The sequence below is a fragment of the Lycorma delicatula genome, chromosome 4 (assembly GCF_047948215.1).
Source record: "Lycorma delicatula isolate Av1 chromosome 4, ASM4794821v1, whole genome shotgun sequence".
NCBI classification, from domain to species: domain Eukaryota; kingdom Metazoa; phylum Arthropoda; class Insecta; order Hemiptera; family Fulgoridae; genus Lycorma; species Lycorma delicatula.
The window spans coordinates 71,077,255-71,092,671 of NC_134458.1; the positions used below are offsets into that span (position 1 = coordinate 71,077,255).

A 15,417-nucleotide genomic window follows, 5' to 3' on the forward strand; every position below is an offset into this window, starting at 1 on the left:
AAATTATCGTTCTCGGTGTATTTTCAAACGATTGAAAATAGCGTTGAATAAAATACGGTAGGGTGAGCGGCTACAATGCGTAGTCTTAATAATCTCGTAATAATTTAAGGAAGATTGTTCTCGATCACAGTAAGAACCTGCTGCGCAGAAGTTCAATTATTTTTTTCCATGCAACATAGAACTGTTACAGAGCTAAATCTATTAAATAAGTTTCAGGTAAATATAAAAGTCAATAAAATGTTATTACTACTATTATTATACATACAACCTACCTCATAACTTCAAGAATACCATCGGCAATAATAAACATTTCTCGAGCGACTTCACCTTTTCGACATATTAAATCACCAGGCGTAAAAATATAGGCTTTCATTTTCAATACTAAATCGTGTAAAAATTCTGGTTGACATTCTTGAAAAATAGTCACCTGAAAGAAGCATACTTTAATTTAAACTGTGCTTAATTTTTCTATAAAATTGCTACAATATTTTAAAAGTAACTACTCCGTGTTTTTATCACTGCTATCGTGAAATAGTACTTTGTAAAATTTTTATTTTAAGTAATAGGTATGTTATTCATCTTAATTTAGTTAAAACAAGTAGTGAATAAAATATGACAAATTTTACTGTTTTCAAGAACAGTTTGAATAAATGCGGAACCGTTTATAATGAGATTTTAAATGCTTTATTGTGTAATACTGCAGGATTTCCTAAATTTTTATCCTTGCTTTCAATACGATTACTGCTGTAGGTAATCTACTGCTTATCGTCATCTATGTTTTACGTCGATTAGAGAAAATTTTTTAGTTTTTCAACAGATAGCAGACTGTCTAAGCCAACTTGTTTGGCTGACTGCATGAGACTAAGTTGCTATTTAACGATGTGAATTTAAAATGCCGCGTTTGAATCGTATGTAATTAAAAAATACTTTAACGTAGCTTAAATTTTGTTTGCCGATATCTTTATTTACCGTTCCTCCATGAATCGACTTGAAATTTGAATTTTTTATTATTATATTGACTATAATCTTTTTCTTCCTACATCTTTGCATATAGACAAACTGAACTCTGATGAAACTTTCAACAATTTTATTACAATATATTAAATTTCATCAAATTAGCGTTGAGGCAAATTTAAATACAAGTTTTGGTAAATAATTACACTCCAAGATGCAATTAATATTTCTATGATCTAATTGAATTAAATTTTTTTCCGTTATTATAATTTATGTAATTATAAGTCTATTAGATTACACACTTTAATCAATTTATTAGGTACAGTTAAAATTACTATAAATTCCAGCCATAAGTCGAGATTTTTGGTATTTAAATTATAATAACAAAAAAAAAAGGGGTTAATTTTTACGTTGGGGCTTAAGTTAAAAGTTTTCTCTCCAATAAAAAAGGATAGTGCGTTGGTTTGTTGTATTTGCTCACAATTTTATTTTGAATGAAGCGCTACCATCTAGTGGAAAAACTGAACTAACAACTATATAATAAATTGTATTGAGTACTATAAACAGTACGTTGTTTACATTAACATTTATTATTTTTTACATTTTGTTATAAAAAACCCATTGTAGACTACGTTTTTTCGAAAATTTATAAAAATAAATAAGTATTGAAGCACTATGCTTCTTGATACGAACGATATATATATATAAATGTACTCGTATTGATTTTTTTAGTTCATTTTATTTCTGTCACCATGACAACATAAATATAATTAAGTAAAATTATTAATCCTTTTTCCTTTAATGAATATCTGTAGAGTACTTAATATCCTCACAAACATGAGGATACGAATGCGTCGAGGGTCCACTGAGCGGATCCTCCTGGCTAGATGGTCGGGCGAGCGAAGCGAGCCCTGACCGGCTAGCAGTTTATAAAAGCAACTGTATTAAAATTAAATTTATGATGTTTGTATTGTGATAATATATCGTTAAAATAAAAAAATAAAAACCGCACAGTAGAGATATATATATCTTAGTACAACTATTATAGTATTATTTTATAAAAATTAAAATGAATCTGTTTTTAATGTAGGCTTTCTTTGTATTGAGAGTTATTTCTTGCCCATTTCAGTGTGTTAAACAAATAAAATTACGGATATAATCAAATAACTGAGCGGATAAGAATTTTCGTATTGACGCTTTAGTAGACTGTTGATGAAGCTCACATACATTAATTATTTCATTCATCAAGGCTAATTCGATGACTACCGCAGTTTATTCATAAAGCGTATAAACAATATTCCTTTCTTCAATTCTGCAAGCGACGAAAACGAATAGACAGACACATGCTTTTTCAATAGAAAGTAAACCTTGATATGTGATGTACTGAATGATGGATTGAGTCTTGTTTAATACTACGAGTATAATATATGTAATACAGACTTTTTGTTTTAAAACCCAACTCAATTTAAAGAAAAAAAAAAGTGCTACATGTAATGCGAATAGTTATAAATATTACAATTATTTGCGGAAAACAATTAAATTAAAATTTTTTATAACAAATGTTGAAAGTATCCAAAATTTTTATCAATGAAAGCCCTTACCCTATTTTTAAAATTCTTTGCAGCCTCTTGAAGTGTACGTCTTCCAAATTCTCGTAATTCTCAAGTTATTTTGGCTTTCAGTTTTTTGATGGTGGGTGAATTATTTTCGAATACACAGTCTTTAGATATCCCCAGTGAAAAATTTTGCAGGAGAAAGATCAGGTGACCTAGTTGGCCATAAGCCAGTCGATATTAATCTTTCACCAAAGAAGTTTCTCAAAAGGTCCATTGTTGCTCTTGCCGTGTAACATGTAGTCCCATCTTGTTGAAACCACGAATATCTTTCATTTAATTCGTAATTTACAATAAATTGTGTTAAAATTTCTCGGTAGAGGTCTGCATTAAGGGTATTTTCAAGAAATATGAGGCAAATTATTATTCGTATGGAGATTGCACACCACACACCAATTTTCTGTGGGTGTAGAGATCGTGAATGCTGATGTGGGGGTTGTTGGAGCTCCAGTAGTGATCATTCCGACTATTAACGTAACCAATCAAATGAAACCAAGCCTCATCTGTAAAAAATAAATTATCCAACACTTTAATTCACTCCCGAACAAAACTGATTAAATCTGTGACAGTATTGGAGTTTAGCAGCATACTCAAGTGGGTGTAATTCATGTGATATATAAATTCGAGCTTTAAGTTAAGTAGCCGGGTAGCTTTAAAGGCACTATACAGAGAGACATTCCTTTTAATTGCGAAAGTTTTCGCAATGATTTATCTGGTGAGTTTAAAAAGCTTACCCTAACATCTTTTAATGTTTTGTCATTAAGTACTGAACGTTTCGGGCTACGTCTCTGCAAACAGAACCAGTCCCTCTATATTTCTTTATCAAACGATCAGTTGATGATTTATTTGGTACGTTCTTACCCGGGAACTATAATTGAAAAGCTTCTTGGCATAAAACAAACAATTTACTTGTTAAATAATTTTCCGCAATAAAAATCTTTCTTTCTTCTTAATAAAAAACACAGATAACCAAAAATAGCTAACTGTTCACAACAAAGAAATAGAAAATTGTATCAACTGATTATAAAACAACAATAGGTAGTACTGCTAACCTTTTCATCCGAAATTATTGTATTACGTTTTTCAAAAGTATTTTGATCGGGTTGCGTTTTAAAACATACACCCAGTATATGTGGGCTTCATGACCAGGCTAGCAACGTGCTGAAAACAAAAATTCTTGACATAGTAAGTCGCCGAGCAATTCATATTCAGATTTGGCTAAATACCTCTAATTTTGGTCAACAAGTTTCGTCTGATCACATAAAGCGACTTGATGGAGACATTTAAAAAAATAATATCTTTATTTTTTCGCCAATCCCGAATAAGTGACTTACAAATCCGTATTTAGCTCTTCCTCTTCGCTACTGTCTGCTGCATTTTTTTTTTTAAATTCATAACGTTTAGTTTAAATAAACAATTATACTTTGCACAAAATTCTTTGCTAAAAGTATCGTACACAAATTACAAAAACAAAATACGATGTTAAATGAAAAATTAAGTTTAGATTTAACAGTTTTCACCGGTTACCGCTATAGCAATATTACGCTATCAGACTAGTACGAATCAACCGATGGGATTATTCGTTATTTTGACTGGTGGTGTTAACGGATTGAGCCACGGTAATCGGCCAGAATTATTGTTACTCTGATCACAGTCGATTACGAGTCTGCCATCATTGCAGTCCGACAGCTGTATAAATAGCGCGCCAGCACGGGCTAGCTAGGAATCGATCTTGCAAGCAACACTTCTACGTGAACCACCGTAACATAAATTTCATTTTAAAAATTGTTAACGGAGCTATCACTCCGTCGATCTCCACGGCGGAGAGGTAGCTCCGGAAGTTCCGGGTTCGAATGCCGATAAGGCGTGGCATTTTTCATACCCTACAAATTTCTATTTTCACATCCCACTGACAAGCTTCTTCTTGAGTTTTGTGGTGAATTAATTCATCCGTAAAAAAAAAATCTAGATAATATAAAAGAATAGAATGCTATTTTCCTTCCGTCCATTCAATATTTATGAATCCCCGACCTTTTTCAAAGGAATAAATACCTCTGATTTAGGAAAATGAAACAATACTTATAAGTCCACGATCTGTATTGTATAGAGGGGAAATGGATCCTGTACCGTACTTGTCCGACTAGGTTAAAACGTTATCAACAGAGAGATCCAGTTGAGATTCCGAGAAGAAGAAGAAAAACAGGGGTTCGATCAACCGACTACCTCGACGAGCCGACCTAGGATGTCCGCTTGCCCAGCCAACTCTTTCGATCGGCCCAGCAGCCGACTGAATAAACGTCTCTTTTCACTGTTAGAAATATTGTACGTGCTTCTTATTGCTATCCGGTGTCTCAAAAACACTATCGTTTTACGAAACAGACCCAAAAAATGACTGCACTCTCAGGAATGTGCAGTTTGTGTCTTGAGCTCGCTGCTGCACTGCCCGATTCTAAAGTAAACAACAAGCGTATTTGTTAGCAGAATTTTAAACTCGACTTTTAATCGGCGATCTGTCGTTTAACATACTAGACTACCGTGAAAATGAAGTTAAGAGTTCTACACCAGGTCTCTCTGTACCCCAGAAATTATGGAATCTTTATTTGATTAAATCAAATCGAATTTTTTGCTTGAATATCATTAAAATTTAAAGGCATGGCTGTTCCTTGAATACATTATCGTGACAGTGCAGGAGATAACTGTGTAAATAGAATAAGCGAGCGTCCGTTTTCATTTCTTCTTAACAACGAATAAATTTGAAAACTCACAACTAGGACGATTAAAATAGTACAGTTAAAATGAAATTATTCTCATAAATACCTTTTTTAAGACACTAAGATTGACATGGAGGGCTAGTTCAGTCTTAAGTTTATCCGGTAAGAGACCTAAAGCGGTATTTATATCACCACCACCTTGGATTCGTCCCCTGAAAAGAAAATTATCATTAATTATTAATATCATTTTAGTATGAAAAAATCTATAATCTTCACGAATAGAATTAAAATAGAATTCCTTACAAATTAAGCGTTATATAATACATAAAAAATTAGTTTTTTAAATTATTCTTAGGGTTATTGTAAAATTCTGAGAAATTTATATTTAATTTTTTAAACTAGCAAGAGTTTAAAAATTAAAAGTTAAAAGAGTAATTAAAAGTTAAAAATTAAAATATTTTCGTCATAGTTAACTTAAAAACATGGTTCTTAACTGATTTCTGGCGTTTATTAGTATTATATAAAAACTTCGCGTAATTTTCAGTTGCATTTTATTTAAAATTTACAATATTTTTTAAATCTTGAGAGGGAAATCGATTTCTTTCGTTTCTTAACGTTTTTTTAATGTTTTCTTTTACTTTCCTGGCATCATAATTCAAGGAAATTTAAAAATTCCTTTTTGTTCATTTCTCGATGTTTCATTACCTAGCGATCCGAAAAAAATAAAAAAAAAGTGGGGATAATCGTTTTACGTAATATATATATATATATATATATATATAAAACTAAATAAGATAGAAAATTATCCAAATTAATAGAAAATTTTCTAATACAATTCATTAGGTCAAAAACCAAACAAACAAATACAAAAGCAGAAAACCTCAACGTTTCGTCCAAGATGTAGACTTTATCAAGATTAAGTATCAGAAATCAAACCACAAATGATTTTGTGGTTTGTCTTGATAAAGTCTACATCTTGGACGAAACGTTGAGGTTTTCTGCTTTTGTTTTTGACCTAATGAATTGTATTTGAAAATGTTCTATTAATTTGGATAATTTTATAACTTATTTATTTTTTTTTATTTTTGTCTAACCAAAGAATAGAGTTTAGTTATTATTTTATATATATATATGTATACATGTGTTGACGTGTTTAAGATTTAATAACTTTTGATCGGATAAACCGATTTTGATGAAATTTTGTACATAGACTCGTGTATATGAGACAATTTATTGGTAAAATTCAACGTGGATTGAGTTGCATCAAAGTTTATTTCTCGTTTAATGATCAGATAGCAGAAAGAACATCGAGTGGACGTTTGTCGGCAACTTCTTCAACCAGCCGATGACGATGAATCATTTATGCAGAGGATCATAACGGGAGACGAAAGCTGGGTTTACGGCTACGACATCGAAACAAAAGTTCAGTCATCGCATTGAATCGGCAAAGAGTCTCCACGCCTCAAGAAACACAACAGTCTCGATCCAATTTCAAAGTGATACTCTCTGCCTTTTTCCATTTTAATGCGGTTGTGCATTTTGAATTCTTGCTTGAATGTGAAACAGTAAACCGTACGTACTATCAAGGCGTTTTACAACGGTTAAAATTAATAATAAAGATTAAAAAAATAAAGTTCGGTTATTTTCTGAACAGACCTCGTATTATTTTTGTTTAAACATTTACTTTTCCATAATGTTATCAAAGAATTCTGATTGAAACGACACGTCTGTACGAATTCGAAGGACCAACTGATATTTAGTAATAATGTTCTTGTTTGTTATATTCACATTTTTATTGTGAAACAGTAGGGCTTTAATATTACAAAAGAAATCAATCGGTTTTTTCTCTGGGAGTTCAATACTGCTCTTCTGTTCCTCGAACAAATTTCATCCAATAAGGAATAAAAGTTAAACTTCTTTAACTAATAACAATTTTTCAAAAAAATTATCAATATTATGTCTGGTTGAAAAATTCATTGTAAAAGTTTTACCTTCCAAATAAAATAAAGCTTTGAAGATAAAAATCCAATATACAGTTCTCATGTATTACATGAAAAAATTAACTTAAGAATTTAATTTATGTTGCGCTAAATAAATGGAACATTTTTTACATTAAACCTTCGCATTTTTTTTTTTAAATTTGATTTTTCATATAATGTAAAATAAAGTACACGTAGTATTCGCAAATGTATTTAAAATAAACGATAGATCTTTTTTTTTTATTTATATGTTGCAGCAGCTGCATCCTAAATCATCAAATTTAGGTATGACATGAAGAAAAATAATTATAAATAATACCTTGCTGAAATTAAATATGAGGCTGCTGGTTTCACCGGGGTAGTTAAAACCTACAGTCCTACTGGCGAATTTCAGTTGTAATCTTATTATCTTTATTTTTTAGTTCATTTTTTCTTAGTAAATTATCCTTTTGTTATATAAGAAATAATCCACTAATGATTAACGTACACAGTTAACCACCTTCAAAGTTACGTTTTCTTACAGATGATATTTTAAGCAATTGTAGGATAATTATGGTTTATCCACGGTAAAGTTTTACCCGTTTTAATTTTTTTTCATTGTACGCGTTTTAATTGTACGAATAAATCAATTATATTTTGGCAATAAGAATTACCTTGTGCTTGCCTATTAGTCCTGTGTCAGTGCCGTTAAATTAAACTCAAAAACCAAAGAATTTAAAAATTAAAAGGACATTTACATTCAGTTAAAAATTATTATCCCTTTAATTGAATTCAGATCCTGGCTAATCTTAGCATTTAAAATTTAAACGGATATTTAAATTCAGTAAAAATTAACGATAAATTTAATCGAATCAGATCCTACCTGGCCAGTCTTGGCATTTTTAACGACCTAATAAATTTATTTCTGTTTATCATAATAAAAGTAGTAACTGTATTTGGGTCTCGACTAAAATAATAAATAAATAAAATTTAATTCGAATTGAGATTACCTATTTCGTTTAAAAACTATTCCAAGTTTATTACGTACTGCATACCGTTTTAAAAACGTACCACCGGTTTGAAAAGAAAAAGGTATTATAAATAATTGTTTTATGTAAAAAAAATTACATAAAAGTCATTGATTTCCTTATGTTCTCTTATTGATAGACCTTTTATAGCGTAAACGTAAATTCGGTTGAGAAAGCTAAATGATAGTCAGAACTATTATAGAGAAAAAAAACAACAACGAGAAAACACTATATCTGCCCTTCAAAAGCAGCGCTATAAAAAAAGAACGGCATAGATTTTATTACCTTGATCTTATTGCCTTGATCCGTAGATCTTATCTGAACTTTTCATAAATATATCCTATTTTATTAAGATTATGGATTATCTACATATATTTCTGTTTAAAATGTAATATTTTTTGGATCTCCTTCAAAAATTCACAACCAGTTTTCAGGAAAAATAAATCTGACACTGATAAATGTGAATCATGTTGACCGATATTTTAGTAAATTAAAAATTCTTACTATTCTATATATTTATATTTACAAATGAGAAATATTCTCTAAAAAATATATCTGCTTGTCCCTAAAAAATAAATTATTTTCGTGTATCTCAATGAAATAATTAACACACGAAAAAAGGACGTATCCCTTGTCCATATAAAACAAATTATCGATCCGTTTAAAAGATATTTTTACCAATCTTTAATAAATAAAATTTTAAATTGTCTTTATTGGAACCGATATTACTCTGTGAGTAACCGTTTTGGTCAGCGTATTTTACCGTTTTAAAAAAGAGAGAAAAAAGTAGGCATAAGGGTATTAATTAATTTATATTTTCTTACTGATAGATTTGAATTGCGTACTTAGATGGCAAAGCCAATTAAGAAAAACCTACAAACGTTTGGTAAACTTGTTTATGTGAATCTGGCAGACTAAGAAATACATATTTTCGTATTAACCAGACACTAAAAGATGTTTTTACGAACTATCCTGCATTACGTTTCTGATGTACCTAGTTTAAGTTCTTATTTTTCAATAATAATAGTATTATTATTATTGAAACATTATTTCATAATTTGAAATGTATGTATTTATAATTTGAAATTTGCCATTTTGAATAAAGACACTTTATTACCGTATCGATTTAAAAACTTATTACATATTTTACGACGTGTTATTACAATTGAATAATAACGATCTGCAATTTATTTCTCATCAATTAAACTAAATCTAACCAAGGTGTAGTATAACCTACATTAGATGGAAAATACGGATTTTTTTTATTATAATAATTTTATCAGTTTATACGTGTATAATAAAAAAACTGAAACGTAATCTATTCGTATACAAGCACTAAAAGCGATCGTACTTTTCTGTAAGGTTATCGCTTTAGCACAACATAAGTAAAGCTATTGTACTTTATCCTTCGCTTTGTAATCATACTATCGAGTGTAGCTATCGGTGGTATTGTCATCCCGTAATATTAGTTTTGATTGAAGAGTGCTGACAGTTTTTCAAAACAATCGGTTGACAATCAGCAGAAAACATGACTTTTGTTATATACACAATAAATTTTGAAAGGCAATGCAATATAAGCAGATAAAAAGCAATAAAAACATGACAAAAATAATAAACAAATGGTATTTTTATAAATTTAACGGAATAAAAATTTTAATTACTACGGTGGAGTTAAATAACTTGCTTTTAATACCGACACAGTACATAGAAGACAACAAAAAACACGAAACCGGTCAAGGTTTTGACGCCCTCCATAGTTAATTTCTGAAAATCTGAACTATCCGGTGATTTTCCGCGTACCACAGTTTATTAAATAAATCTCGTTAAAAATAGTAATATTGTTTCGTATAAAAATTTTATTTAAGTCATTTTTAACCCCCTTCTTAAATATTTTACTAACGTACACGCCAGGCGAATAAATCACAAAAAACTGCAACTGTAAAACAAAGGATGAAAACGCCATTTGATATTTCAAAAAAAACTGAAAAATTCTATTTGTTTTAATTTTTATCGTTTTAAATTTTTTTATAAAATTCATTCTTAGTTAAAAAAACCATAAAAAATCGTTTGTCAAAAGAAGAGTAGTGATCCACGTTCCCCGAAATAAAAAATCTGATGTGGACATGACATAACTTCCTTGTACGCCTAATAAATTACACATATTTTTAAAATGAAAAGTACATAAAATTTTATTTCGTTAATAACTTCTGATATTATTTCATTTTTTTTTTATTTGTTATTATTGAATTATTATTTATTGTAAACATTTTTCTACAATCGGAAACTAATAGTTATTAATAAATCAATATATTAAAATTAAAAAAAGGAGATGAAGTCGAATTCGAACCGATGTGTCTTCCCCTTGTAAGATTCAAATATTTAATTAATTAAAATTTTATTTGGCTATAACTGTGGAACCAATGAAAGTAATTACCACTTATGTTATACCGTTGAAAAGCTCTCAATGAGCGCTTATTACTGCAGTTAAGAATAAATCTTAAGCTTTTTTGGACGCTTTTGGTCCAGTCGATTGCAATCAAAAGGGAAGGTGCACAACTAGATGTTACAACAGTCCTAAATCCAAAATTTCAACATTCTGCGGCTAATCGTTTTTGAGTTATTCGAGATACACACGTAAATACGTACGTACCTATGTACAAACGTCACGCCGACTAGTCAAAATGTATTCAGGGTTGGTCAAAATAAATATTTCCGTTGAAATTTGAAAATCGAAATTTTTCGCGATCACAATACTTCCTTTACTTCGTACAAGGAAGTAAAAATAGAAAATCCCCGTTCTTCATTCGAAATTAAAAATAGAATTTCTGCAGTTCCAAGGTTAACGATTTTCATCATTTAATCATAAAATCACGGACACATTTTTTTATGACTGTTTTATGTAGCGTCGTGATAGCTCAGTCGTTCGCAGGTGTTTTAATTTAGTTGTCATAAACGAAATAATCATTATCATAATTGAAACAGCTGTAATCGTCCGTGTGATCATAATATTGCATCGAAACCTTTCGATATCGACCTTTCCAAAAATAGATATTCCGGGTAAAAGTAGGAGTGAGACCTAAACGGAATATCTTTTAGAAAAATATCTTTTAATTTAAATTATTATTTTTAAATGTTACTGTATTTTTTAATATTAAAAAAGTTATTTTAAAATTGAAATATTTTTAGATTTCTTATCTTTATATATAAAAATGTTAAGTTCGTTTGTGTACGCTTCAAAAACTCAAAATGTTTTGCACCGATTGAGCTCAAATTTTAGCACGATATATAACCCGCATCAAAGATTGTTTTTATCTATTTTTCGCATCAGTCACATACCCGCAACCACGAGAAAACAGTTTTTGTAACGGTCAGCTGTGTACCAGTGACCGCGCCATCTCCCGGAAGCGAGGGAAACACTCGCCATACTAGCTAACGACAACCGCAGTCACATGTGAAACTATACCTGTTCCCAATTACATTGTTTATTAACAAAAAAAAACAAAAAAAAAAACGTATCCACTTGCATCTGATTCAGATTATTATACAAGCAGTTGAAATAGTTAATTATCCAACGGAATTTTTAAACTCACTTGATTTGCCAGGGATGCCACCACAGATATTAAAATTGAAAATAGGTGTGCCAATTATCCTGTTGCAGAATATTAATCGGCCAAAACTCTGCAACGGCACGCGACTTGCAGTTAAGAAATTGATGAATAACGTAGTGGAAGCAACGATTTTAACGGGGCCTTTCAAAGGTGAAGATGTCCTCATTCCTCGAATACCCATTATCACGACCGATAGATACACCATTTGAATTTAAAAGATTGCAATTCCCAATTCGATTGGCATTTGCAATCACAATCAATAAAGCTCAAGATCAATCTTTAGAATTGTGTGGTTTAGATTTAGATGCGGATTGCTTCTCCTATGGACAACTGTATGTTGCGTGTTCCCGAGTCGGCAAACCAGATAGCCTTTATATCTACGCAGACAGTGGAAAAACAAAAAATATTGTATATTCACAAGTTTGCAATTAAACTTCTATAAAACGTATGCTTTGTTTTGTTTCTCATTTCTCATCCATGCAACTACAATGTGCCACAGCGAAGCGTGGCAGGGTACAGCTAGTTCTTTATAAAAGTCTTACAATGTAATAATTTTCAATTCGATTAAATGTCTAAATTATTCAGTGTAATTTTGAACGATTGTAATTTATATCGTCGATCGTTAATACCGAAAAAATTGTGTTTATGGATTAACAAATTAATTTTTTGTTCAAGTTTAATAGCATCCAAGAAATAGAAGAAACTGGCTTCAATGCGGTTGAATTTGACAATTTGCATTATAACGTGGCCCATATGTGTGCAGTTTTGTCACATACTCGCATTTTAAATAAACCGTTAAACCTTTTACTTACATCCAGTTAGTAATATTTTTTTTTTTAATGCGCAAAATGTTATAGCCAACATAAAATAAATCAAGCGAGATAATTGTACTTTGTAATAGCGAATTCGCTGTTTGAATTACGATTCAGCGTAATTACGATCATCGTCGATGAGAGGTTATTGGCAGAATAAGGACATTTGACCAAAAAAAAGAATAAAAACTTTTCAGTATTTTAAATATTTTTTAGTTAATTTGATTTATAAAAATCATATTATTTACACTATGTTAATTCCGATCCTTGAAATACCTTGTGTGAAAACTAATAGGATTCGTGTGTTAAGGATTATTAAAAAAAGTGTTTATTTCAGGTATAGTTTGTAATTTTGCTACCTTCTGTCTGTTCTGCAATTTAATACATTACAGTAACATAGTCTTTTTTTTTTTAATTAGTAAACATTTTTTTACAACCTGCTGTAATAGATGCGGTTAAGTTTGTGATAGTTGCACTCAAATATCGTGCTCGTATTTGTTTTTATTTTTATATTATAAAAAGGGAAGTTTACTACAGTAAAGAATGTTATAAATTAAAAAATTTGAAAGAATGCTTAATGAAAACGAAATAAATATTGTTTTGTAGAAACGAATTGTCTATCGGGCAGTTTTTGAGTCTTTAATTATTCGTTAATTATTGTAAAATTAACTTTTCTCTTGTTTAGTACTAATGTTTTGAAGCTAATCTTAGATTTCACGATCAGATTTTGGCAAAATCATTAAAACCGTTTATTTATTTACGAGCTAGAACAAATAAAATTTAAAGCGTATAATAAAATGAAACAAATTAGGAAGTCGTATGAAAAAAAAACCTTCATAAGGTACGCTAAAAAGCAATAAAAGCAAAACCGAATGATTTTTTTGTTTATTTCGAAGCTTGTCATAAATAGCAAGTGAAGACAAATTTAACATACAGGTATATAAAAGTTCTTTCTTCCTTGCAAAAAAATCGTCTTCAATTTTCTATTTATAAATTAATACAGTTCTTGAGGTTGAATTTTAGTTCATAATTGATGGTTTAAACAAATATTTTAAACTGTTCCGAACAAGGTGGTTTTATAATTTCTTTTAGATTATGAAAGAAACGGGTAATTACTTTCTGCATCGGAGTAACGAAACCTTTCGCTTTTTTTCGTGAAATCTGTATAAAATATATTGTGTACCGATCGGAATAAAAATAGTATTTATTCCCGAATTTATACAAGGTGTTATCGAACAAAATTTAGTGGCTTAACGGTAGAAAATATCGATTCGAAATACTTAATTGTGATGACCGCTTTGATATAGATTTTATTTTTAAAGTTATCATACTCTTGCGATTTTATATTTTTAATGAGAAATTATATTTAGTGTATTGACGAAATTATTCGGAAAGAATAGAGTACGTATCAAAGCTTAAAAACCGGAGTTCGTATCTGCTATTAAATATGGTAATAATTATCTTAAATTTATATTTTAATTAAACATAATGCAAATCAACGAAAAAATAACAAGAGACAAATTTAACTGTAAATATTAAAAGTAATTTATTAACAAATTAATATTAATTTACATACCTGGACCATGAATAATCGTACCATCTTAAAACCCTTCTTTTCATACCTCCAGGCACTTTGTGATGCCTCATATATGTTTTAGCACCATCCAATAGACGTTCAAACTCTAGTCGATTTGCATTTCTATTGGTTATAACGTTACCGACTTGACCTGTGAAAAACAAATAAAATTATTTAATAAACATAAACGACATTCTGTAAACGTTTGTTCTGTTATGATTTTATGACTTATTTTATTAACATTATACAGAATTACGTGGTTTAGGTATTAAACTGTAAACGTTCATTTAGGTTTTAAGCTGTAAATGCACTATATTAAATTCCGGATAAATTTTACAACTATTAAAATATAAACGGGTAAGTTTGTAACGCTAATTTATATCGGTTAAGCTGAGTCCTATTACACTATTGTAATAGTGTAGAGCCGTATTAAATTCTTCTATTAAAAAATAAATTTAATTCGAATAATTGTTTGTTTATTTAAAAAATACACTCGCTTGTTAAAAAATAAAAATAACTTTTTATTAAAAAGATGTTTTTATAATTCGTTATTTAAAAGTTTAAAATATAATAAAAATTATTATCGATAATATAGATAAGAGTCACCGCCGACAAAATTTGACTACAACTTATTTGCAACATTTACAATCTCATTCACCGACTCTTCCGGTCACAGATCCGACTACGCCTATAAATCTTCTTGCATGTCCTGCATACGGGGTTGCTATTATTATTATTAATTTTAGTTGTAAATTGTTTTACACCAGCGATGTTGATCGTAGAAGTTTTAAATACCGAATAACGGTATTCGCCGGTACAAGTTGACATGAGCTGATCGTATTTATACAGTAGTGGTAGTAAAACATATAACTCAATGCTGCTTGTTGCTATTCGTATCAGATGAAATAAATCTCAGACCGGATTAATACTTCACACTAAATATTAATCTAAAAAAAACTTTTACAGTAATAAATAATAGGCGAATACTCCACGAGTAGTGAAGCGAAACCGAGAGATTTTACGGTTATATGATTCTGGATGCCGAACAATGAAGCCGAATTTGGTTTTACTCTCGGATGTAACAGATAGACTCAATTGTATTCATTACTAAAGTTTTTCCAGTAAGTTTATACGGACACGGGAACAATCTTACTACT

General features: G+C 30.0%; 1 protein-coding gene and 1 long non-coding RNA gene across 3 annotated transcripts in view; one reads left to right on the forward strand and one right to left on the reverse strand.

Moving 5' to 3' along the window:
* Positions 1-15,417, reverse strand: part of LOC142323540 (uncharacterized) — a 570,462-nt gene that overhangs the window by 60,225 nt on the left and 494,820 nt on the right. The window contains exons 7-9 of the mRNA XM_075363315.1: positions 14,261-14,411; positions 5,385-5,490; positions 273-427 (exon numbers count right to left, since the gene is read on the reverse strand). Of these exons, the coding sequence (XP_075219430.1) occupies positions 273-427; positions 5,385-5,490; positions 14,261-14,411 (412 nt within the window). The remainder of the gene's footprint in view (positions 1-272; positions 428-5,384; positions 5,491-14,260; positions 14,412-15,417) is intronic.
* The window catches only part of LOC142323541 (uncharacterized), a 559,373-nt gene that overhangs the window by 51,156 nt on the left and 492,800 nt on the right, over positions 1-15,417 (forward strand). The gene's annotated exons all lie outside the window — the stretch shown is intronic.